Here is a 22,153-nt window from a genome sequence, read left to right as displayed (position 1 = left end):
CGCAGCAAGTCGCGTTCTGTGTGTAGGAGCCATAAAAACCAATCGCTTGATAAGCTTCATTTCAAAACCTATCGAAAAAAAAGTATTGGACTTTTTCTGTGACCAGCTATATACGCCAAAAAATTGCAACAGATTTTTTTCTGTAGTTTTCGGAATATTATTTCGAAAATTATTATTTATAAATAATTATAAATATATACACCAATAGGAGCATACATTAATCCAACCACCGACGAGATATTAAAGACCGACATCTTTATGGGAGTTCGCGTCCTTGTGAATATTAAAGTGATTAAAGCGGGGAGCATAGACTTTTGCATAACACGTAATGCATAAGAAAATGTACCAATCAAAGTCCTTTGTTTCTTTCCTTTCCTTGAAATAAAGAACTCTGATTGGTTGGATTTCTTATGCCTCATGTGTTATGCATTATGCAAGAATCTGTGCTTAAGAATATATCCACACAACTTGCATAATCGCATAAACGTATGTATATCACATTTTATGTGCGTCTTTATAAAAGAAATGCGATTGGATAATTTTCTTTATGCATACGTTTATGCGACTGTGCAAGTTGTGTGAATACTTTTAGAGTTAAAAACTAATAATATTGTACTTTTAATAATATTGTAATTTTATGATTTATTAGTTTAGTAGACGTATTTAGAATTCAATAATCGATTTTTAAAATTATGATTTCATATTATCGTCAAAATTTATTATCAACAGAGATGATAACTCCAGAGAAAAAATTGTAATTTTTCTGCAATATATAGGATATTATAGCTTTACAAACATTATAGCTTTACAAATATATATATTTATTTATGGAACATTAATGTAATAAAAAATTATAAAATTTAATGATATACATATAGCCAAATATTTATGTTAATAATAGCAAATTTATATCTTTTATATATTAATTAATCGATAATGTCAGCGTTCTTCAATTATCTCCCTTGGGGCTCTTTTTATACCGCCGAAAATTTGCCTAGGGTTGACGATCTTTAATAGTGGGTATTTTCTAGCAAGGATACAGACACTATGTAACACAGTGAATCGTTTTGTCCTTTTTTAACGTAGGCAAACAACAAGGATGTAACGATTCACTGTTATACTATGTTCTTGTTAGAAAGCACTCATTATTATCGACGATCAGTATCGAGGTATTTTACAGTTAAAGCTGGATCGAGCAAATTAGCACGATAGCCATTGATATATGCATTATACGTATATTATGTATAAGGAGAGGAAGAAGGAACATAACCAACGAAATAATGAATAACGGAACTAACATATATAATGTGTGAATATTTTATTATTCATTTATTATTTCTGTGTCACACGCAGAATTAATTAAATATCCTTGTGACAGTTGTATTGCCCATTCCGTTTACCATTTCGTATTTTTTAATACTAATTTATAGTATGTACACGGATGTGTGGCGTGAAACTGTCGTTATATTTTTTTTAAATTACGACAAGCTTGAAGAGGAAGAAACATGTAATATGTATGATAAGAAACGTCTAAGTTATTATTGATAGACAACGCTTGAGCTCTGGGAATTCGAAGTCATCGTCAAATATTTATTTTTATTTTTTTTTAAATAAATAAATTATTGTCAGTTAATTAACAATTGATCAACTAATTTCCTAGTAAAATGTAAGATCAATTATACATTTAGTCAAGATCTTGTGAGTAATTATTGTAGATTAGTACATCATCGCAAGAAAAGCGATGATTTTGGAATGAAATCGACAAACATTGATCACAATCGCGGGAGATCATATTTGAAGAGCTGAGCGAGAATAAAATAATTGAGATGCACGTATAATGAATAGGATAAGATCGCAACAATAGGGAAAACTATGCAATATTGAAGCAAGAAAGATTTGTAGAAAGATTTATCAAAATTTTTTAATTTAACAAAATAATATATAAGTAAAGCTTATAAAAATTATCTTTTTAGATTCTATTTTATAAGAAACTTTAAAATAATAAATAATAAAATTATTCAGATTGTTAAAAAGAAGAAACTTTTTTTATCTCTGTATTTCCATGTATTATTATAGTACATACGATTTGCTATTGTTATGTAGCTTTTATATGCACTATAGTATTTGAAAATATAGGGATGAATTTTTCGGGAGGCGGAGAATTTAAGCTATCGAAGATTGAACTATGTGCGAAATTGCAATCCCATTTTGCTTCATTATATCGCAAATTGCGATACATGATTTATTAACATTAGCCTCAATGATATTATCGAGGATCACGATTTGTACTGATCGTAAAGATTAAATTACCGCGACGGGCGAGATGATTAAATGAAGTAATAACCTCCTCTCCATCACCCAGCTCCGCGTGCATACATACGAGAATAGTCTAGGTGCAGCACTCTAGCTCTAAAAGAATGAGTTGACAATTTCCTGCACGAGGTACCGATCACACAGTACAACTCAGATTTCATTGATGTGTTGATGAATGTTATATGCCCGTCCGCCCCTCCTGGATTCTTTTGGTACTACGATTCGGTGTTGCGGTATCACAGCTTCCGCTTCGAGTTTCTTCTTGGCCTCTTCCGTCGCGTTTCTGTCAGCTATTAAATCGCTTGGTCTAGAATAAACAAATGTGGTCTCCGCGCCGTGAGATTGTCCGATAGTTGCTGAGCCTTTCAGGACATTGTCCTGAGCGCTCAACAGTTGCTTGAACCGCTCATCATTTTTTTCGTTCTGGGCAGCATCGTCCATATTGCGAGCCGATCTTGAAGACACATCAATTGAGGGTCCTGTCCGTTCATTATTCGTTATTCGGTCTTGTTGTCCATTGTCCTTGCTTGTGAGATTCAATTTTGGATTCAGATTAAGACCTAGCCATTGAGTGAACAACGCGATACCTTGCTCGGCGCTAGCGGACACTGCAGCAATCAACTCATCAGTGTTAAGAGTGTCCTCTTCTTCGTCTGCGTTATCAATGGGTTCTATCGTTTCCGTGATGCTGTGTAGGATCGAAAGGAAGTAACAAGACATTCTTTCATATATAATATATTTTTTGCATTTCAAATACTTTCAACTAGATCACAGAGATACTTACGCGGAAACTTCCACTTGTCGGACACCCTGATAGAAATTGAAGCATCCTATATGGTATGTGGCTTGCGGTGCACCCAACAAAGCCGGTTCGATTACCATACAACCATCGTAGCCACCGACATCAGATTGCTTCACTGATGTAAATCGCGCGCAAATCTGAGCCAAATCCGACAACAAATTCATGCATGTCGGTTTATTGGCTGCGTTCGCTACAAAAATAAAAATATTAATGATTAATTCGATTAATGTGTCATTTATCTGATACAAAAAATGTAGATATTAATAGACAAATATTAAAATATCTATATTATAAATCGAAATATAAAACACAGGTTAGAAGCCTAATGTGAGAAGAATAAGAAATATAAATTAAAATAAAACAGATTACGAAAAACTATTGAATAACGGTAAAGTTATATTAATATTTTCAATTGAATTTTAATCTTGAATTATAATTCAACGTGTTAAATTTAAATTATTAGACAATATTAGGTTTAATTTAAAATTCAATACAAATAAGATTCTTTTATTATTATTATTACGATTTGATTACTTGCCGATTTTTATCGTTGCATTGTGAATTGGATTATCGCCATAGCTCAAATTTAATGAGATATTCTGTTCTTTCTGCCTAATATTGACGCAAGCTGGTCCACCTAGATCAATAGTGGCCGTCAAGTTTAGGTCAACGCAGCAGAGACAACCGGAAGTCTGACACAGGCACTTGGATTGCGACGTGGACGATCTCGCCTCGACCTCCGGCAGGTTCCATGAGAGCAGGGTCTCTGCGGGCAGGAAACGCATGTGTGTGTATATGTACACATATATGTGAGAGAGATAAGGGACGCGCGTGGCAGAGAAACTCGGAATAGAGAAATCGGAACAAAACGAAAGTCGTGCCGCCGATCGAAAGTCAAATGGAAGTCAAATGGAAGTCAAATTTCTACACGTTTCACCGCCGCGTCGTAAAAGTTTTCTTTGGATTCTCCTTTGAAGAAATGACGAATTAGACTGTGACATTTGAAACTCACATTTATACCCATTTATACCCATGTTTATGGACCGGGGAACTACACTTGGATGTACACTTGGATAATAAGTGTGCCAATGCGTGGATTTCCATTGGTGTACTTTCTCGCGCATTGTCGAGATCGAGCGATTGAATGACAATTTTGAGGGCATCTTTCGTCAATTTTTATGGACGATGATTGACAATAGAGACAAAGTAGCTTAGAATTGAGTATAGCATAAGAAAGTGAAATTAGAGAACAAAGATCTTATTTAAACTGTTATCGTGAAACTCTTACCCAAATATTTTTTAATGTATATGAAATGGATTAATAATTCGAAAGTCATATGTGATAATAATATATATTAATAATATATATTAATCATATAAAGAGTTTAACCTGTTTAAAAATAGAAAATAGATATAAAATTGCTTTTTAAAATTTTAAATGTATATATTGCATTAGAAAAGTAAGTAACTTTCTCTCTCTTTTCTTTGTAATACAACTGTTAGCAACAATAAAATTTCAAATAACACTGTAAAAATAATTATTTATTCTAACAATAAACTACCGTATTCACGGCACAAGTTAGTTTTACTTCATGGCAAGATGAATTAAACGCCAATTTATATTTCGTTTTTCAAACAAATAGAAAGTAATCGGTCATATAATCTCTTTTGTAATCGCGTTTATCACATGAATGATACAAAACAATAATATAGTTATGCCAATGTAAGCAAACACGTGCATCCACGCATTGAAATCTCCGGCGCGTGTTCTCACGCGAACCCGAATCTTCGCACTAGCGTTTCTTAATCACATTTTGCTTCAAACAGCTCACCGAGCAATCCAGCGGACGCGACGACCACCAACGTGACCATCAGCATCAGGATCGTTGCTCTCACAGCCATGGCGTATTCCTCAAAATTATTATTAGTTCAATTGAGCTGTTCCTTTTACGATCACGCTCGATCCCTTGATCGAGCAACAGTCGGATGATCAGGATCTATTGCGGTGCTGTGACCGCGCGAATGACGAACGATTCAAAATTAAACTAACGCGCGAGTGAGAAGATCTTCGGAGATCCTGCCCGGCAAAGAAGAAGCTTAAATCTGGATACGGCGCCGGTTCCATGAGTGTCGGATCACCGACCGGTTCGGCGGTCGGTACGAAAACAGGGGACAGGATTGGTCAAGATCGTTGTGGTCGGTGGGGCACCCCGGACGGCCACCGTCGATGTGCGACGCGACGTAACGAGGGGGCAACAAACGGCGGGCAAGGAACCTCATCTGGGTGACCGGGTGACCTCCTTCCTCTGCCAGCTTGGTATTGCGGGAGAACTGCGACCATTGGCACTGTGCCCCTCTGCGACGTGTCGGCGAATGGAGAACAAGAGGTATTGGGCTACTCTTTGAGTATTATTGTCCGTGAAGCTGGAAGTGGATGATTTTGAGATTTTTCTTTGAAGTTACTGAAACTTTGGAGATTTGATATGTAACAGATCTACAATTTTCTCGAAATTTTGTAGAAAACGGAAAAGTAGAAATTCATATTTTCTCTCTTTGGAAATTTCTTTCTGAAGATTGTTATTTCGAGACATCTTCACATTCTTACGTGTGAAAGTCATAAAATCCAATAAAATGCTGTTATAAATTTTCTAGTTGGAATAAAATCAAAGTCTGATAAATCATAATCTTCTAAAATATTTTAAAACTATTTACTTATCAACAAATAAATTCAATAGCACTGAAATTATAAAAAATAATAATTTTAATATTTTGTCAAACACTCTTGCGATTCGAATTTTATAAGATTTTCAAACGTTTCATTTTAGAATTATCGATATTGTTAACTTTTTCCTCTTTAATTTCTGTAGAAATTACTGCATAAACAAAAAAACATTAATGTATATGAAGTATTTAAAGAAGCTCGTTTTACTTTGTGAGCAAGTGTTTTCTAATTTAATAACGCGACTTATCTCCTTTCTTTTACTTGAAGATCCTCTCCTCGGCTTTCACCGTTTGAAGAAAAGTCACGATCTTCGCGAACTGCAAAATCACTTACGATTCCGTTTTATGGATTGTACAGCGAATCGCGTTTCTGACATCTTTCATTTTTTTGGAGTGTGGGCGCGGTGACTATGAGGGATGAGAAACAGAGCGAAATATGTGACCGTAGACTGGGCCGACTGAAAAGACATTCTCTCCTCGAAGGGGAACATTCCTTTCTGAAATAGACTCGATTCATTAGCAGAAATGTGACTTTCTCTATTCGTCTGTAAAATTTATCTTTTTGCGTTAGAAATGCGCAAAATGTGTTGAATAGCATTTGATGAAGCCGAGAGACGAGGTCGCGAAATGTAGATTACGATCAATTTCGAAAATAGATTTCAATAAAAAAAATCGATTTCTCTTCCAGCCTATAGAATTACGTCAGAAGAGGGAACATCGGAAGCAATTCACTCATAATCTGCTCTGTCATCGATCGTCGCCGCGGAAACGATTGGCGGTTAGATAATTGCACAAATAATAGTGTTGTGCCGTCAATATCGTGCGACGTCAATGTCACGGCTACGCGATTACTCCACCTTAATCGCGAATCTAATCGCCGATAAGCGCGATTGCACTTGTCGGAAATTGCCCATAATCCCTTTTTTTCCATTTTTTTCTTTTCTGTAACGCGATACAACCGCGAAGAGAACGTGGAGATACGTTGCATCCAAATAATTATTCCACGACGTTACGTAAAAACTTGTTTGCCTCCCGTTTAATCGGGGCCTACATATTACCGGGTCATATGTTTCGTTCATCAGTTTAGGAATTACCGAAGATCGAGTTATCATCCAAAATAGCCTGGGTAGCGATGGAATCAAATACAGCGATGGATTTTGATAACTTCTGTACAATCCTATCATTGAAGAAATCTGTACATTTCTTCTGGATTTTAAAACATAGGAGTAGTTTTTATCAAAGTATTTATTATGTAGTTAAAAATAATTTATTCGTACTAAAGCTTTGTTTGACGCTGAAAATGCGTTTAAAAATTATGATTAAAAATCTCTCTGCTATAATCATCTTTAAAATTTTAAGTTCTCTCCCTTATTATATATATGCTATTATTTCTTGAAGCACTTAAAGAGATGGAATATCTAATAAGTCACTACTCGCGATAAGTTTGATGCCATCGCTATCGACGACCTGGGGCATTGGAGAACAAACGAACAAATATTAACCAAGGTAAACCACTCTTGGTGAGCCACTACTTTCTTCGACCCACTAACCGGAGAAAGGCCCCTCCTTAGCCAAAACATAATTCCGTGAATTGAAGACGAAAGAACGTACAAACAAATGAACAAATATATGAACATACGAGCGAGCACGTGCATTAATTTCGTACTGCACTCGTGTCGTTCGTTGCGTTCCGGATATTTTTCTTTTCTTTCTTCTCTCGTACGGCGACGAAATTCCCGCGAGAGACTGGACGCGCACGAAAGTGGGTCTTCGGTTAGAATTTGTGTCACAAACCGTGGTATTTATGGCTGGCACGAATTTATGGCGCCGACTGATAGTATCTGCGCTCAAAGTTAGAAAATATTTAGAAAAATGAAAATAACTCGATTAATGATATTAATTCTCAATACTCCTTATCTTTAATTTTCTTTGAGAATCAAGTTACCAGTTTTCTTCAGAATGAGAAAAATTTTAATTTGTATATTACATATATATTGTATAAATACATATACACATACATATTATATAATTATACATGTATTTATATAAAATTTTTTTATTCGTATTATATATTTTTAATATCTATAATTTTATTTTAATTACAATAAAAAACATTAAAGAAAACAAAAATTAAAAAAAGAAATTATAAAAAGAAAATCAACGTTGTTTATGTGATTTTTTTATCTGTTTGAAGTATTCTTGAAAAGTGATTATCTTATCAATAATTGTCAGACAAATTTCAAAAAGCTGATTTATTATTTATGGTTATTAAGGATGAAATAGATGTCAAACAATGATATAGATGTCAAAACAATTAGTATGTGCAATGCGAATAAAGAATTGATGTCACTTACGCTAATCGTAGATGCACTGCGAGTCATCGATATAGTTTCGTTGGTAGAAAATATAATAATAGGTCACATTATTATGATGATTGTAAATTAATTATAACTGTAATGCTTATAAAATCAAATTAATCGTATATGTAATTTCTGTCATGTATGTCATTTTATAATATTAATTCGGAATATCATATATGTCATTCAATTTTTTATAATAACAACCTAAACAAATTCAGATAAGCATATTGCAAAGATCATCCCCAGGGCGACTTGTCACTTTTTCTCTCGGAATCCGGACACAATTAAAGGACGTTGGACGTCATCAGCGTGACTTTCCCCTCTTCTGCGGATATTTTCGTGTGAGTTGAATCATCCGGAACCATCTTCATTCATCTGTATACATCTGAGCATCTGATACCGGTTCGAGGAGAGATGGAAAAGTGGACTTCCCGCTTTCGTCGTCGAGACGACGGTATAGCCGGACGCTGTCATAGTCCGATGAAGGACGATAAAGAATCGGAACGATGTAGTTGGTTAGGGACCGCCTCTGATTTACCTAGAGCACATTAGAATGTTTAATAATCCTAACAGCGGCTTGGCGGACAGGTGGTGGTGGCCTGACCGACTTTTAAAGAAACCTTGGGGGGAGTTAGGCGGCATCTTCAGTTGGACATTGGCCTCCGTAAGACGAAGAGTCAGGGAAAAAGAGCTGTAGGGTGCAGGAGACAGGAGAGCACGAGCACGGCTGCCTCCTCGGATTTCTTTTCGACAACCCACAGGTGGGTAAAGTTACAATTTGTGCATTTGGAAGGTCTGAAAAATTGGGAAACGTGCCACGATAAAAATGAGAAGTTTCTCACTGAAGAATCGCCCACGTGTGAATAATTAATCATTTAACGTGATAATGTGAAATTCTTTAAATAATTTTTATAAAATAATATATATCTTCTGTATGTAACTTTTATATGTTTAGTAGAATTACATATCTATAAAATATTAATTAATAAAATAAAGCTTATATATAAAATTAAATTAACGAATATTTCATGATCTTTGCTTCTTTATTATGTGTTATATGAAATTGAGTTTTATTTAATACATTAAATTATTTGAACATTAAACATTACACATGGTCCATTAAATTTAAATAATGTACAATTAAGATTCATATATTATTATTACATAATTATGTTATAATAATATAAATGCATTCTTTATTTATAATATTTATTATCTTGCTTAAGATTAATGAATATTTATTAACTATCTATTATCTTGACAAGTGTAGATTTATGAAGCAAAAATATATAGAAATTATTTTATAGATCATCGCTTGCGCTCAATTAAACTTCTCACACTATCACTTCCGCGATTTGATCTCCGTACGAAGCGACGCGTGAGGAATCGATCTCACATACGATGTGTCAAAACGTAGTGTTGATCGTATCCAACATCTTGACCATATGTAACGCACTTTATAACGGTGACACGAGTGTTTGTTCCGCGCGTAAAGCTACGCATCTTTTCGTGCTACTAAAGTCTGCCATCGAGTCTCTCGAGTAAGCGCCTTTCTTATACGCACGCCTTTGACCGTGACCGAGATTTGGGTCAACCGGTCGCTAGTAACTCGTGTTTAAAACCGGAAGGAGAATACGTTTTCCGCGTCTGGGACGTTTCGTCCGGTTGTTTATTTGAAAGATAAAAGTATCGCGATTGTTCTGGTAGAGATATTTTTATGAATCGGTAGAAGTATGAAATTACCGCTCTACTTCAACAATTGATGAATGGAACGAGTGTCTCTATTTGCCGACGAGGGTTATAGAATAATTATTGGAAGGCGGGAGAAATAATTATGAGAAAAGAAACACATTTAATGTACTCTTTTTTTTTTTATGTGATCTCAAAAGTTGCTTAATCAACGTCGCTCGACGAAACGAGCTTTCGAGAAAAAGATTAGTAATTGTATATAAAAATTGTAGATATCTAGATGTTTTATTAAAATTATGTGAAAGAAGATCTAAAAAGTTTTAGAAATTCTTAATCAATTGAACGGCTTTTAAAAAAATTTTGCTGTTATGTTAATTCAAATATGTGTAAATATTTCATATTATTCATTAGAATAATATGTATATAAATGATTATACTGATAAAATAAAATGAGATATACTGATTATCTATTAAAAAAATTTAATCTTTGAAAATAATTTTACTATATAATAGAAAAATATACTATAAAGCAGGTATAAAACTACAAAATGACATTCATCATGCTAATTTAGAATTACGGCACGTGCGTAAAATCTATCTTTTACGGTTCTTATTGTTGTGCCTTTTTATCAGAATCGGTCGAAAGAAGCTGTAATAAGACTAGAACGTGCATGCCACTACAAAATGATATTTTTCACAGTAATATTATAATCGCATATGTTCTTGGTATTGTTTCCAGAACAGAGTGGAAAGATGCGATTATCGACGATTTTTGAGTTGTTGCTGATCCTCTTGTTGGTGGCCTTTGCGGCTTATGGCCGAGTAATTGGTGAGAGAAACAGCTTTAAGAAAAAAAAAAAAATAATAGAACAAAAATAAAAATTTCAAAACATAGAAATAAATTTTTATACAGATTTCATTATACATATGAATGTATATAAAAATAAGCAGTAATCATCTTATTTAAAACTCATTTTATACTGTCTTAAATTAAAAGATTTCAGGATTTCAAAATTTCTATTTAAAATTATATATGTATATTTTATTGTACGTACGTATTTTTTATATACATTTTTTATGTGTATACTTTTAAATTTTGCTCGTACTTCACACCACATAAAATTATAAATAGGATTTCTAAATTTTGGCACGAATTTTATTAGATTTAAAACGACTTTAAATTACAAAATGTTTACAGATCACAATGAGGCGACGCATCGAATGACTCGTGCCGCGAATAATGTGAAACAGAGTGACATAGATTTATCAACGATGTCATTAAAACAAGCGACCGATAGTGTAAATCGATACTGCACCTGCAATGAGAACATTTGCAATTGCTGTCGGGACTTTCACATACCGCTCGTTCAGCTGAAAGGACCGGGTAATTATCACGCAATGTAATTGTGCACGAAAAATGAAAGTACAGTATGGAAAGGCAAATATATGATTATATACTTGCGTTCCCATACTACATTTAAATTTTAATGCGTTTGTTATCTGTAGTACCGTGCTAAATCATATATTGTGCGTTATATAGGATAACTCCGCACTCTATGTACGCCGCACCTAATAAAAACTTAATTTATTAAATATTATTTACTATTTTTAAAGTAAATGAACTATATCAGTAAAAACTTTGTATTGTCTACTACTATGGAAAAAAAAAATTAAAAATCCAAAATACTTATGTTTCATATTAAAAAAAGAATTTTTTTAAACCCTTGGATTTTTGCCATAATCCCATAAGGATGAGATATATAACTACTCATAGGGGAAGGGGAATATGTTACGGCTCACGAAAAATGTATAAATAATGCTTATAAATAAAACGTAAAATGACACAATAATTAAAATATGTTTACAAAATTTTAATAAGAATAATAAATATGTATATGAAATAATAGATAATAATTATAATCTTCCTACATATATTACAAGTTATTACATGAGGTACATATTTCATGTAATGTGTTTATTGCATTTAGTGCACTGAATCCTATCTGAGCACTTTGTATGCTTTGGACATAAATCCCGCCCGTTAAAAATGTTGTATATTCCAAATAGGTAGAACATATAAAATAATAAATTAAACAAAGTAGCAAAGCACTTGTATTTTGTTTTATATACTATACAACATGTACATTTCTACACTTATGTATCACGAAATAATCATTATGTCTTTTACGCGTCCTACAATAATTATTGTATGTAAATTATAATTTACGATGACGCTACTTATTACAGTAACAAATCGATTCAACTCACAATAATTTGTATTCACATTAATAGAGTAGTTGCGGGAAAATTACCCTCCACTCCTTTTTTTTTCTGACTTTTGTCGTATAAATTCCAGAGTGGCATATTTGCCAGTGTTACCCTATTTCATGTTATTATATTTTACATGAAATAAAATTTAATTCATTTTTTTCATAATAAAATATAATTCTGCAATTTTTCTGCAATTCTTCATAATAAAATTTATTATGTATTTTTTTATAAATATATTTTTTCTGATGAAAGAATTTCTGTATTTGAAATTCTAGGATGCGCTTCGTTGCAGTATCTTCAAGGTGACAATTTAGCAGTCCAACTGAGCTTTGGCGACAACATATTAACCAGCACGATTGTTAATGGTAATCACATTCATTGTCAGTTAACAGTTCTTTCTCTCTTTTTCTGATTAATTAACATCTCCTGTGAATTATTTATTCTAAAGAAAATTTAAATAAATGGCAAAGTCCGAAAACGTAATTTTAATGTGATATTACAAAACGAAAGAAATAAAACAAAATAGAAATAAAAGAAATAAAAAAAAATAGCATTGAATAATTATAGAAAATTCTTCTTCTCTAATGAAATACAATAAGATTTCTTTTCATTCGCGTGATTCTGGTAATTGTTGATTTGAAACAATACAGTTATAAGTTATGAAAAAACTAAGTTTGATAGACGTTGAGAGCATATATCTCTTTATTTGATGAACAATTTATGTCACGTGCTTTGCAAAAGACTAAATCATGCACGTGTACCGCTCGACAATATTGACAAGAAAAGTGTGTTAATTGCGAGTGAATCAACGTTTGGTAGATGTATATTAACGTAATGTCCAGGAAGTTGTAACTCGACTTTCACCCGGCAGTATGTTTATCATTGTCATTGGAATTTGTCGATAGAACGTATGGCATACATGGCATTTGAAACTTTTACTTCCTTTTAAAGAACGCGAAACTATATGATACTACTTTTAAAAATACTTTTTACTTTGTAAAAATATAAAAAATATTTTGTAAAAAATATTTTGCTTCGTTAAATTTCATATTATCGTGTCAGTTCCGTATGTGATTTCTTTGGTATGTGCGTTCATAAAAAAATGTATTACGAAGTCAACAGTGACGTACAGGCGCCACTCGACGAATTCGTGTCAGTCTCGAGCGGAGCGAAAGTATTTACACAAATGGTTTTTCGACGTCGAGTGTGTTTATCTTCTTTTTTAATCGCATTTGATGACCTCAATTTGTTTGAACTATACAGATTTCAGATATCATGACATACAGATAATATAAATATCTGAAATACCTTCAATAATACCTATATTTGAATGAAATTGTTTTAATATTTTATTTTATTTTTTATTTATTAAATGTACATTATTTCGAAATTTCGATGAAAGAATTATAATAGATAAAGTTTGACTTGTATGTGCATCGAATATTATAAATTTCAGGAAAGAATCCGAAGCCTGTGTGCGTACCGCTACCTGGTGGCTTCACCAAATTTTGTGGCAGAATTTATTCCATCCAACGCGACGCGAAGAATCACTTTAAAGCGTGTCTCGGTTTGGAATTGCAATCTCCTACCGAGTTAGAAGCTACTCTTCGTGTTAGTTGTTTCAGGTACTTACAATGAAAAAAAAATATAATAACATAAATTTGAATTTTCTTTCTCCTTTACGAGATACAAGAAAAATTCGTAAAGAGAAGAAAGATAAAAAGATTTAATATGTAAATTATTTATTAAAATATTCCACACAATACAGCTCTCTGAGGCACCTTCTTTATCCTAAACATTCTATTCCTTAGAGAACTATGTTGTGTGGAAACTAGTGTTTTGTAATTCGATCTTGAATTTCAGATTCGGTCCAGACGGTCTGAAGCTTCGACCGGCTGAACCACTTCCAACTGTCGAGACAGATGCTACTTCAGAAGAAGATGACGATGATGATTTTTTCGGACTAGGTTCGGATGATGACGACGACGATGAAGATGATGAAAGACCCATCACGAACTCCGTTCCCGATGGCTCGGAAGTTGATGCACAAGAATCAGATGATGATGATGACGATGACGATCCATTAGGTTTCAGTGCTCTATTGGATATCTTTACTGGCGATGACGATGTGCCAACAAGACCTAAAGTTACTACCGCGGCACCGTTATTGGAATTCACTATACCAATTCTACCGCGGCCAACGACTCCCGCATCATTGGAGGATCATGAGCTGCCCACTAACAACGAGCAGGAAATTAACTATGAGGAACACGACAGCACTCAGGAACCATTCAAAGCAGAAGAAGAAGAAGAAGAAGAAGAAGAAGAAGAAGAAGATACAAGATTGACTGAGAGTAATACCGAAGACAGCACTAATGAGAATAATGAACAAATCACGGAATCCTCCAACAAAATCGTGTACATTGCGAAACCCGATAAAGTGCCGATTGTCAATAAAGTGAAGAAGGGAGTCGTTGGAGACAAGAAGAAACCAACGGTGACATCGACTAGCGTAAACGCCATCCATGATCCTGAGAAACCAGCGAAGAAACCTATTAAGGATGAGGATGATGATGATGATGACGATATTTTAGATGATGATGATGATGATGAAGACCTCGACGACGAGGATGATAGTCTTGAAGACGACGATGACGATGACAAGGATGATGAAGATGAAGACGAAGACGAAGATGAAGAGAATGATGACAAACTAGATGATGAGAAGCATGAAGAGCACGACGACGATGACGAGGACGAAAAGGCTGAAGATCTTGTCGATTTAGATGACGATGATGACGAGGAGGAAGATGCCATGTTGAGTGCTCTTATAGATACTGGCGGTAAAAAGAAGAAGAGCAAAGAAAATACAAAGTCTAATCAAACTAATGTCGAGCATGATGATGAGGATTATGGCCTTGAATTGGGATTTCTTGCCAGGAAGAGGCATTATAGCGGAAATCGTCAAAGCAAAGTTATGAGGCTTTGAAGTATAAAGATTGTTGCTCCAGTCAGTAGGATAATTGGAAATTAAAGAAAGCTCGTCCTTCTTATCTGGCCATGAGTTCGTCAATCTAACAAAACTCAAAATGTTTTGTTTGGATTAGCGAAGATTCGGTAGATTTTGGTATAATTGTGACAGTGATGATAAGATTGGAAGAATCAACGTTTCTTGACATGCAATTTCGCTAAAAACGGGTGCGTGTTTCTACGACATTCTAATTATTTCATTATCTTCTAATTACAATAATTGTAAAAATTACAATAATTGTAATTACAATAATTGTAAAAAAAAGTTCAATTAACAATTACAGCTGCTATTTTTACAATAACTGGAATTGTTACAATAATTGGAAAATAAGCAGTTCACTTCGCTATCACAATTATCTTATTTCTTAATGTAGTTAATTTTATATTTATTGAATAATATGGAGACTGAGATACGAGATTTTACAGCGAAGATGGAAGAGCTTTCTTGAGAGAAGGCTCAAATAGAATTGCGTAAATAGAAAATATTTATGTATTGGAAACAAAATTCTAGAAGAAATTTTATTTTATTATGCAGAGAATTTTCTATTTGTAAGGAAGACTTATACATATATATAATATATCTCGAATTATTCGTGACCTCAGCCATAATATAATAATTTGCTCGATTAGTTTAACGTTATTTATTAAGAGCAAATAAATATTTATGATTTATGTATTTATTAAGTTATTTATTGACTCTGTAATAAATAAATAAATATAATGCGCTATATATGTATATACTATGTATACCTTTCATATGTATAATTATTAATTTAGTTTTTAATTATTGAATTTTTGTTATTACAGAATTAAATTTAAATTAACTGAATGAAATATTAATTTAAATTTATTTGAATTATTAAAATTCTGTATAAAAACATTTAATATATTTTTTAAATAATTAAAGTTAATTCTGTCAGAAAATTTTGGAAGGATAATATTGTAATAATTAATGATTATAAAAACATGTTAATACTTTTAATTATTTTATGAGATTTTTCGAGACACGATATTTCAGAAAAATTTTTCTAAAATTGTTAGTAGTTTATACAATTGAGTGTAGTTTTTTACAAATAATAATATTTTTCATCATGCAATTATTTAAGGATTTAAGCTCTCGTGTTGCGACAGAGAAAGTTAGAATTATTTGACACTACTTAATATGTATAACAACATTAAAGATAAGAGTTGTATATTAACACATGAAGATTTTAATAATCAAGCATGATAATAACACACGTGGAGACAAACGGACTCTTATCTTTAATATTTTTTTAAATCATATGAAATGAAATCTTAAATTTTGTTACGTAATGAGAGCTCGAATTGTTGCTTGTTAGATGTACCATTTTGAATAATATTGCATTAAATTAAGAATTAATAATTAATAATTAATTTTTTTATTTATATTTAATAAGAATTAAGAATTAATAATTAATTTTATCTTTATTGTTAAATTAAGAGTTAATTTTCTCAATATTCTTTGTGATTTTAAATACATATAATAAGTAAAAATATGAAAAATCAAGTTTTGTTAGAGAAGTATTTGCGTCTATAAAACCATTTATCGTCAAAATGAAAAACATCTACGTAATTTGATTTCCGTGCAGTACATGTATACTTTTTGCAAAATTTCAAATTTTCGGGTTAGTGAGGGTTTAGTTCCCTCAGGTTTAATAATATTTAAAACTCTTAAATTTTTGCGTCGTGAATTATCACTTAAGTGTGACAATTTGATCATTCTTATTTTACCTACTATTGAAAGTTGATGCATAATTAATGAATAGGTGTCTCTGCGTCTTGGACCAATGTGTGCCCAATTTCAGTCTTTCATTAGCATTGAAGCGTGCAGGTTGTGCAGTTGTGCCATCATGTTAATTAAGTGGCTGCTTGTATCTTTACTGATATTAGGTGTCCAGAATACCTCTGTGAGCAATTACATCAATTATATTGGTAAGAAATAGCTTAAGTAATAAATATTTTTTGCTTAATTTGATTAATATTTTATAATAGTTGATAAAAAAAACACTTACGAAAGATATGAAATTTCTATTTAAATGCTATAAAAACACTTATATTTATAATTGTAGCATAAAATTATAAATAAAAATTATTTTTTATTACAATACGCTACAAATATACAATTATAGTACAACAAAGATATTAGCGTGATAATTATATTTACTCCTATTATAATAGGAGTAAATATAATTATTGTTACATTTAAAAATGCACGAATTAAACGCAAAATGCACAACTAATAAAAAATTTAATATTGTTTAGATAAATTTTATTTCTTTTTAATTATCTTTATAAATTATCATTTTATAAGAGAAAGAAGAATTGTAAGTTTTTATTATGCATTTTTTCCATATGTGTTTTAATATACTTTTTACAAATTGTTTTTTCAGACAATTTCAATATATTCTACGATCCGAACACATGTTTAGCATTGAAAGGCGCATTGGAATATGTCGGTCGTGATTCTTTTTCTGGGATTGGTTTCCGTGGAGCAAACTGCAGCTGTGAAGATCTTAGATGTAGTTGTTGTAGTGGCATCAATATAACTACATTTAATATCGACCATTATGCCTGCACTAATATTACCTTTTATCCTAAGGACCTTGCTATGAATCTCAAACTTACAGTAAATGAAAAAGAACTTCTTAATACCGTTTCTAATTCTGGTGAGTATGACTTGGTGAATGTGAACTTTTCGCAAAATTTATTATTAACAAGCTTTCAACTAATTATGTAGATTTATATCCGTTAAATTTGTATACATTCATTGCATAATGTAATAAATTAATTCACAGATAAAGCTCAAATACCATTCTGTGTGCCTTTCTATCCACCCTTCATATCCTTCTGCGTACGTGTCTTCGATATCTACTTGTCCGGTAGAAATCTGCATGCGTGCATTGATTTGGAGGCACGTGTAATATCGTGGCCAATCTTGATTTTGCACTTCGATTGCGTAAAGATTGGCGCAGATGGAATTTCTTGGCTAAAGCCCGATGACAACAGTAATATTCCTCAACTGACAGTGATCAAACCAGAAGTGAACGGACCAGAAATATACGATCCAGTGGACTTTGAGCCAAGTTCTGTTGGCTTTCCAAACAATCATACTTCAAATATGACTCTCGAGGAGCAAGATAATATCGGTCAATTAAAGATATGATATTATAATTACAAAATTACATATATATAAAACGTTATTATAATGTTATAAATATATTTATTATGTATTACAGTTAATATATTTGATTTATCGTTATGAAATAATATATGTGATATATATGTGTATTCATGTATTATGTAAAGGCATATAATATATGTATATAATGTATATATATATATATATAAAATATATATTACAATGTTTACTATGCTTAAATTTGTCTTATTATTTTGTAAAACATTAAATGTAAGTATCAACTGTTACAAATTAGATTACATTTCTTTCCTTCGTTAAATAAGTCTTTGCTTTAAGACAATATCTTCAAGAACTTAGCATTATCAATATCAATGGTGAATCATATCAATTAATTTAATTCTCAACAAATAGTTACATTTTATCATAAATTTTTATTTCTGCCATATTTAACGATCAAAGATATATGAGATGACAGCATTTTTATAGAATCCTGTTGTTTCTTCGAATTCTATAGTCAATAACAAAATGCGGGCGAGCAAGCCAAGCCTAAATTTCACCGTAAAACTGGGTCAGTATAAGTGTCCGTTAACCAGCCAGTCGAGTTCCAATCGCTTAGCAAGGAGGCACATCTCGAGGAGATGTCCTCTTGTTTCCATTGAACGCCAGATAAGATCAAGAACGCAAGATGAAGGCCATCTATTGGTTGATCATTGTTCTCGTGCAATCATGCTTAGTGCCAGAATTAAGGGCCGACGAAGGTTTTATGACAAAAAAAATTGTTAATAGTGAGCTCGAAGATCTCTCAAAATCGCGAGAAGATCTGGAGCAAGAGAAGATACTTTTGAGGCAGGTCTCAAATTCATCAGCATCGGAAAATAACACAGTCATCACAAACAGACCTTGTCAGTGTAGCGGTGGTGTCTGTTCATGCTGTTCAAGAATTCTATACGATACGTGGAAACAAAAAGCTTGCGTGAATATCACGTATGATCCTGACGAGTTCAGCTTTACCGCGAATATCATGATGAACGACAGAGTTCTTTACACGAGAACTGTTTCTGGTAAGTGAATACATATAAATATAAACCAATAATCAATTAATTTAGAGATAATTTATATATAAAAGAAAAATAAATCATTTTCACTACGTACATTATGTCTATATTTATTATATTTTCTTATTTTATCTTGTTATTATAGGAAAAAATCCTAGACCAATATGTGTTCCTGTCCCAAGGCTACCGATCAGAGCGTGCGTCCGATTTTATAATATATATTTTCAAGGCAGAAATATTCATCTATGTCTCAACATGGAAGGAAAGTTTCAGGATACTACATTGTTTAAGGTCAGATTTGAAAGTTCATTGCCTGAAGAATATTATTCATGCTATATACAAATTTTCAGATCTAACAAATGCAGATAAAAAATTTGCATATTTTATCGTGATATAAATGATATGTCGATCATAAATGACTTATATAATTATGTCAATCTCGTCTATTTCCACAGATTAGTTTAGATTGTCTTAGATTCGGTTCAAACGGATTAGCTCTATTAAAACCAGAAGACGGAGGTGGTTTGGGCCAAGTGGAACTTTTTCCGGAAGATGTGGATAATAATAATGACTACGACGATGATGAGGATGATAATGATGATGATGATGATGATGATGATGATGATGATGATGATGATGATGATGATGACAATGACGATGATATATACTAAAAAATTTTTTTTAACGGATAATGATAGTATGAATTATGTGCCATGTATGCGTATTTATTGTTATTATATTTTAATAAATGCAATTAAGCGAAGAAGGCCATTTTGTCAAGACTGGTCTTAGTGCCTAATAAAATTTTTGTAAAAATATTATCAGGCACTGTCTAAGATCTGTCTTGATCGAATTGTTAATTTCTCGGTCCATTTTCATTTAATATTGTTTTAATAAATGATTGTATATACATTCTTAAGAAAATCATGCAAGCTTGATGTTTTATTATAAGAAAGAAGAAATGCATCCTTTCAATTCATGTTATATTTCCGTTGTATTACAAAATATTACGTAATATAATACATTCTTTTTATTTAAATTTTAAATATTATTCAAATATCAAATAATGTGGGAGAAACAATATATGTGTAACATTTGTAACATTTGTAATTTGATGTAATTTGCGTAGTATATCCTTAATTGTTATAAAAGTGTGCATTATTTTACATGTCTCGTATAAGAGACATGTAGGAACAATAAATGCTCCCTACAAGAATATAATGGTAAATTTTACGCTATATAATTCAGGTGGACAAAAATTCCGGACATTTTCTAAAGACTCACAATACAATAGCTTGTGATAGCATCCTGTATACACGGCGGACGGAATGTGAAAGGCAGAAAGCGTTTAGTGTAAAACGAGCTGTCACTGGAACTCGTTAATGAGTAAATATAATTACGCGTGTATTTGTTATAATTAATGTAATGTGTAAATATGGATCTGCGTAGCATTGGTGTTCTTGTCTTTATCTGGTTGTGTCTCCTTCGCGAAATTATCTCCGTTAATACAAGTTAGTGTAATTATTTTAACTTTTAATCATAATATATTAGATGAAAAAATTTTATTTTGACCACGCGATTTTATCCAGCAATTTGTAAAATTATCTAAAAAAATTGTGCTAGCTTTTTATCCATTATATAATTTTTTGATGCGTGTTTGAATTTATTTTATTATATATATTACATTTTTTTTATTTATAAAACTAAATAAGAAAGCATTTATTAGATACCAGCATATCAAGAGGATTCCTGATTTATAGAACGATCTCGATTACGCGACAATCATGCAACTGCTTCATGTCTTTTTCTTGTTCTTGTTGTCAAAGCGTGATGATCCTGTATACTAAAGAGCGGAAAAATTGTGAGTCTAAATTCTGCTTAATATTTAACATAAATAAAAAATTGAATTATTACAGGTTTCTTATGTTATAGTATGTGTCAATTTCGCATATCAGGGAAACGGACTGAACGTGGATGTCGCATTGAGTTCGGATACAATCAGTACCAGAACAGTCACGAGTTAGTATTTTCAACTTTGATCTGTGCGAATCTATGAGTATCTGAGAATATGAATTTAATAGTATTTTTCATTGGCAGAACTAGCGCACTTAGAACTAGTGCACTTTAAAACTATTGTACACAAATCAACATAAAGATGTAGGGGAGAGTGACACAGTTATAATAAAAAAAGATTTTTGCGGCTAATTAGTTTATTATAAATCACAGGAAATCTTATAAATTTTATGTGAAAAGACTTCTTTGGGGTTGAGTATAACATAATAGATATTAAAATTAATAAAGATAGAAAAACAACAAATTATAAAAAATCATCATTAAAGGCACCGCCGTAACTTGTTACTATTGACACTACGATGGTGTCAATTGTATTTCAGAGTGTCAATTGACACACATCAACACTAATGAACATCAAGCAACATGAAAAAAGAAACAGAAAAATAATAACCGTGAAGTCTCAAACACTGTAAGTAAAGATAACTGTTAATGATCAAATATTCATTCAATCATTTAAACATTAATTAAGACAAATTAAAAAATTTGTTATCTGCGCAGCTTGAATACGCCTATTTTCTGCATTCTGCACATTGTAACCAATCTTCTTGACATTCTCCAAGGTAAACAAGAGATAGACTCACATCTTCACAATTGATAATACAAACTATAATACAATTATAATATATGTTACAATCAATCATGTGACAGTGACTTTTGCAACCACCGCTGCTTGTTTTCA

General features: G+C 32.2%; 5 protein-coding genes across 6 annotated transcripts in view; 4 read left to right on the top strand and 1 right to left on the bottom strand.

Annotated features, from left to right (window-relative positions):
* Positions 1-1,892: 1,892 nt before the first annotated feature.
* LOC108687462 lies at positions 1,893-5,201 on the bottom strand. The gene is made up of 4 exons (XM_018193228.1): positions 4,948-5,201; positions 3,654-3,881; positions 3,098-3,305; positions 1,893-3,001 (listed from the first exon to the last, which is right to left on the bottom strand). The coding sequence occupies exons 1-4, from the start codon at positions 5,015-5,017 to the stop codon at positions 2,464-2,466; spliced, it is 1,044 nt and encodes a 347-aa protein (XP_018048717.1). The 5' UTR covers positions 5,018-5,201; the 3' UTR covers positions 1,893-2,463.
* A 3,671-nt stretch (positions 5,202-8,872) lies between these two features.
* On the top strand, positions 8,873-15,920 carry LOC108687471 (ubiquitin carboxyl-terminal hydrolase 36-like). Of its 2 annotated transcripts, XM_018193240.1 has the most exons (6): positions 8,873-8,957; positions 10,625-10,714; positions 11,084-11,269; positions 12,432-12,521; positions 13,613-13,781; positions 14,020-15,920. In XM_018193240.1, the coding sequence occupies exons 2-6, from the start codon at positions 10,639-10,641 to the stop codon at positions 15,143-15,145; spliced, it is 1,647 nt and encodes a 548-aa protein (XP_018048729.1). In that variant the 5' UTR covers positions 8,873-8,957; positions 10,625-10,638; the 3' UTR covers positions 15,146-15,920. The 2 variants fall into 2 exon arrangements, with proteins under 2 accessions (XP_018048729.1, XP_018048728.1); XM_018193239.1 differs by lacking the exon at positions 8,873-8,957 and having other exon boundaries at positions 10,603-10,714.
* A 1,127-nt stretch (positions 15,921-17,047) lies between these two features.
* LOC108687497 lies at positions 17,048-18,370 on the top strand. Its single transcript, XM_018193272.1, has 3 exons — positions 17,048-17,139; positions 17,598-17,873; positions 18,009-18,370. The coding sequence occupies exons 1-3, from the start codon at positions 17,058-17,060 to the stop codon at positions 18,368-18,370; spliced, it is 720 nt and encodes a 239-aa protein (XP_018048761.1). The 5' UTR covers positions 17,048-17,057.
* A 661-nt stretch (positions 18,371-19,031) lies between these two features.
* On the top strand, positions 19,032-20,072 carry LOC108687431. The gene is made up of 3 exons (XM_018193184.1): positions 19,032-19,407; positions 19,547-19,692; positions 19,857-20,072. Exons 1-3 carry the CDS (start codon positions 19,032-19,034, stop codon positions 20,070-20,072), a joined length of 738 nt encoding a protein of 245 aa, XP_018048673.1.
* Positions 20,073-21,185: 1,113 nt separating this feature from the next.
* LOC108687430 overlaps positions 21,186-22,153 on the top strand; it is a 2,442-nt gene continuing 1,474 nt past the window's right edge. Inside the window, exons 1-2 of the mRNA XM_018193183.1 lie at positions 21,186-21,239; positions 21,318-21,420. Of these exons, the coding sequence (XP_018048672.1) occupies positions 21,186-21,239; positions 21,318-21,420 (157 nt within the window). The remainder of the gene's footprint in view (positions 21,240-21,317; positions 21,421-22,153) is intronic.

Source organism: Atta colombica, unplaced genomic scaffold, assembly GCF_001594045.1.
Source record: "Atta colombica isolate Treedump-2 unplaced genomic scaffold, Acol1.0 scaffold207, whole genome shotgun sequence".
NCBI lineage: Eukaryota > Metazoa > Arthropoda > Insecta > Hymenoptera > Formicidae > Atta > Atta colombica.
The sequence above is the reverse complement of the archived record's forward strand: the minus strand, read 5'-3'. Positions and strand labels throughout refer to the sequence as shown.

What these genes read in the sequence shown, in the direction of transcription:
- LOC108687462 (XM_018193228.1), bottom strand. Translation starts at nt 5,017, where the DNA reads ATGGCTGTGAGAGCAACGATCCTGATGCTGATGGTCACGTTGGTGGTC. An exon ending in CGCGTCCGCTGGATTGCTCG is followed by an intron (nt 3,882 to 4,947) that starts GTGAGCTGTTTG and finishes TCCTGCCCGCAG; the next exon opens with AGACCCTGCTCTCATGGAAC. An exon ending in CAATGCAACGATAAAAATCG is followed by an intron (nt 3,306 to 3,653) that starts GCAAGTAATCAA and finishes TTATTTTTGTAG; the next exon opens with CGAACGCAGCCAATAAACCG.
- LOC108687471 (XM_018193239.1), top strand. Translation starts at nt 10,603, where the DNA reads ATGTTCTTGGTATTGTTTCCAGAACAGAGTGGAAAGATGCGATTATCG. An exon ending in GGCTTATGGCCGAGTAATTG is followed by an intron (nt 10,715 to 11,083) that starts GTGAGAGAAACA and finishes AAATGTTTACAG; the next exon opens with ATCACAATGAGGCGACGCAT. An exon ending in CTTCGTGTTAGTTGTTTCAG is followed by an intron (nt 13,782 to 14,019) that starts GTACTTACAATG and finishes CTTGAATTTCAG; the next exon opens with ATTCGGTCCAGACGGTCTGA.
- LOC108687497 (XM_018193272.1), top strand. Translation starts at nt 17,058, where the DNA reads ATGTTAATTAAGTGGCTGCTTGTATCTTTACTGATATTAGGTGTCCAG. An exon ending in CAATTACATCAATTATATTG is followed by an intron (nt 17,140 to 17,597) that starts GTAAGAAATAGC and finishes TTGTTTTTTCAG; the next exon opens with ACAATTTCAATATATTCTAC. An exon ending in TAATACCGTTTCTAATTCTG is followed by an intron (nt 17,874 to 18,008) that starts GTGAGTATGACT and finishes TCACAGATAAAG; the next exon opens with CTCAAATACCATTCTGTGTG.
- LOC108687431 (XM_018193184.1), top strand. Translation starts at nt 19,032, where the DNA reads ATGAAGGCCATCTATTGGTTGATCATTGTTCTCGTGCAATCATGCTTA. An exon ending in TTACACGAGAACTGTTTCTG is followed by an intron (nt 19,408 to 19,546) that starts GTAAGTGAATAC and finishes TTGTTATTATAG; the next exon opens with GAAAAAATCCTAGACCAATA. An exon ending in AGGATACTACATTGTTTAAG is followed by an intron (nt 19,693 to 19,856) that starts GTCAGATTTGAA and finishes CTATTTCCACAG; the next exon opens with ATTAGTTTAGATTGTCTTAG.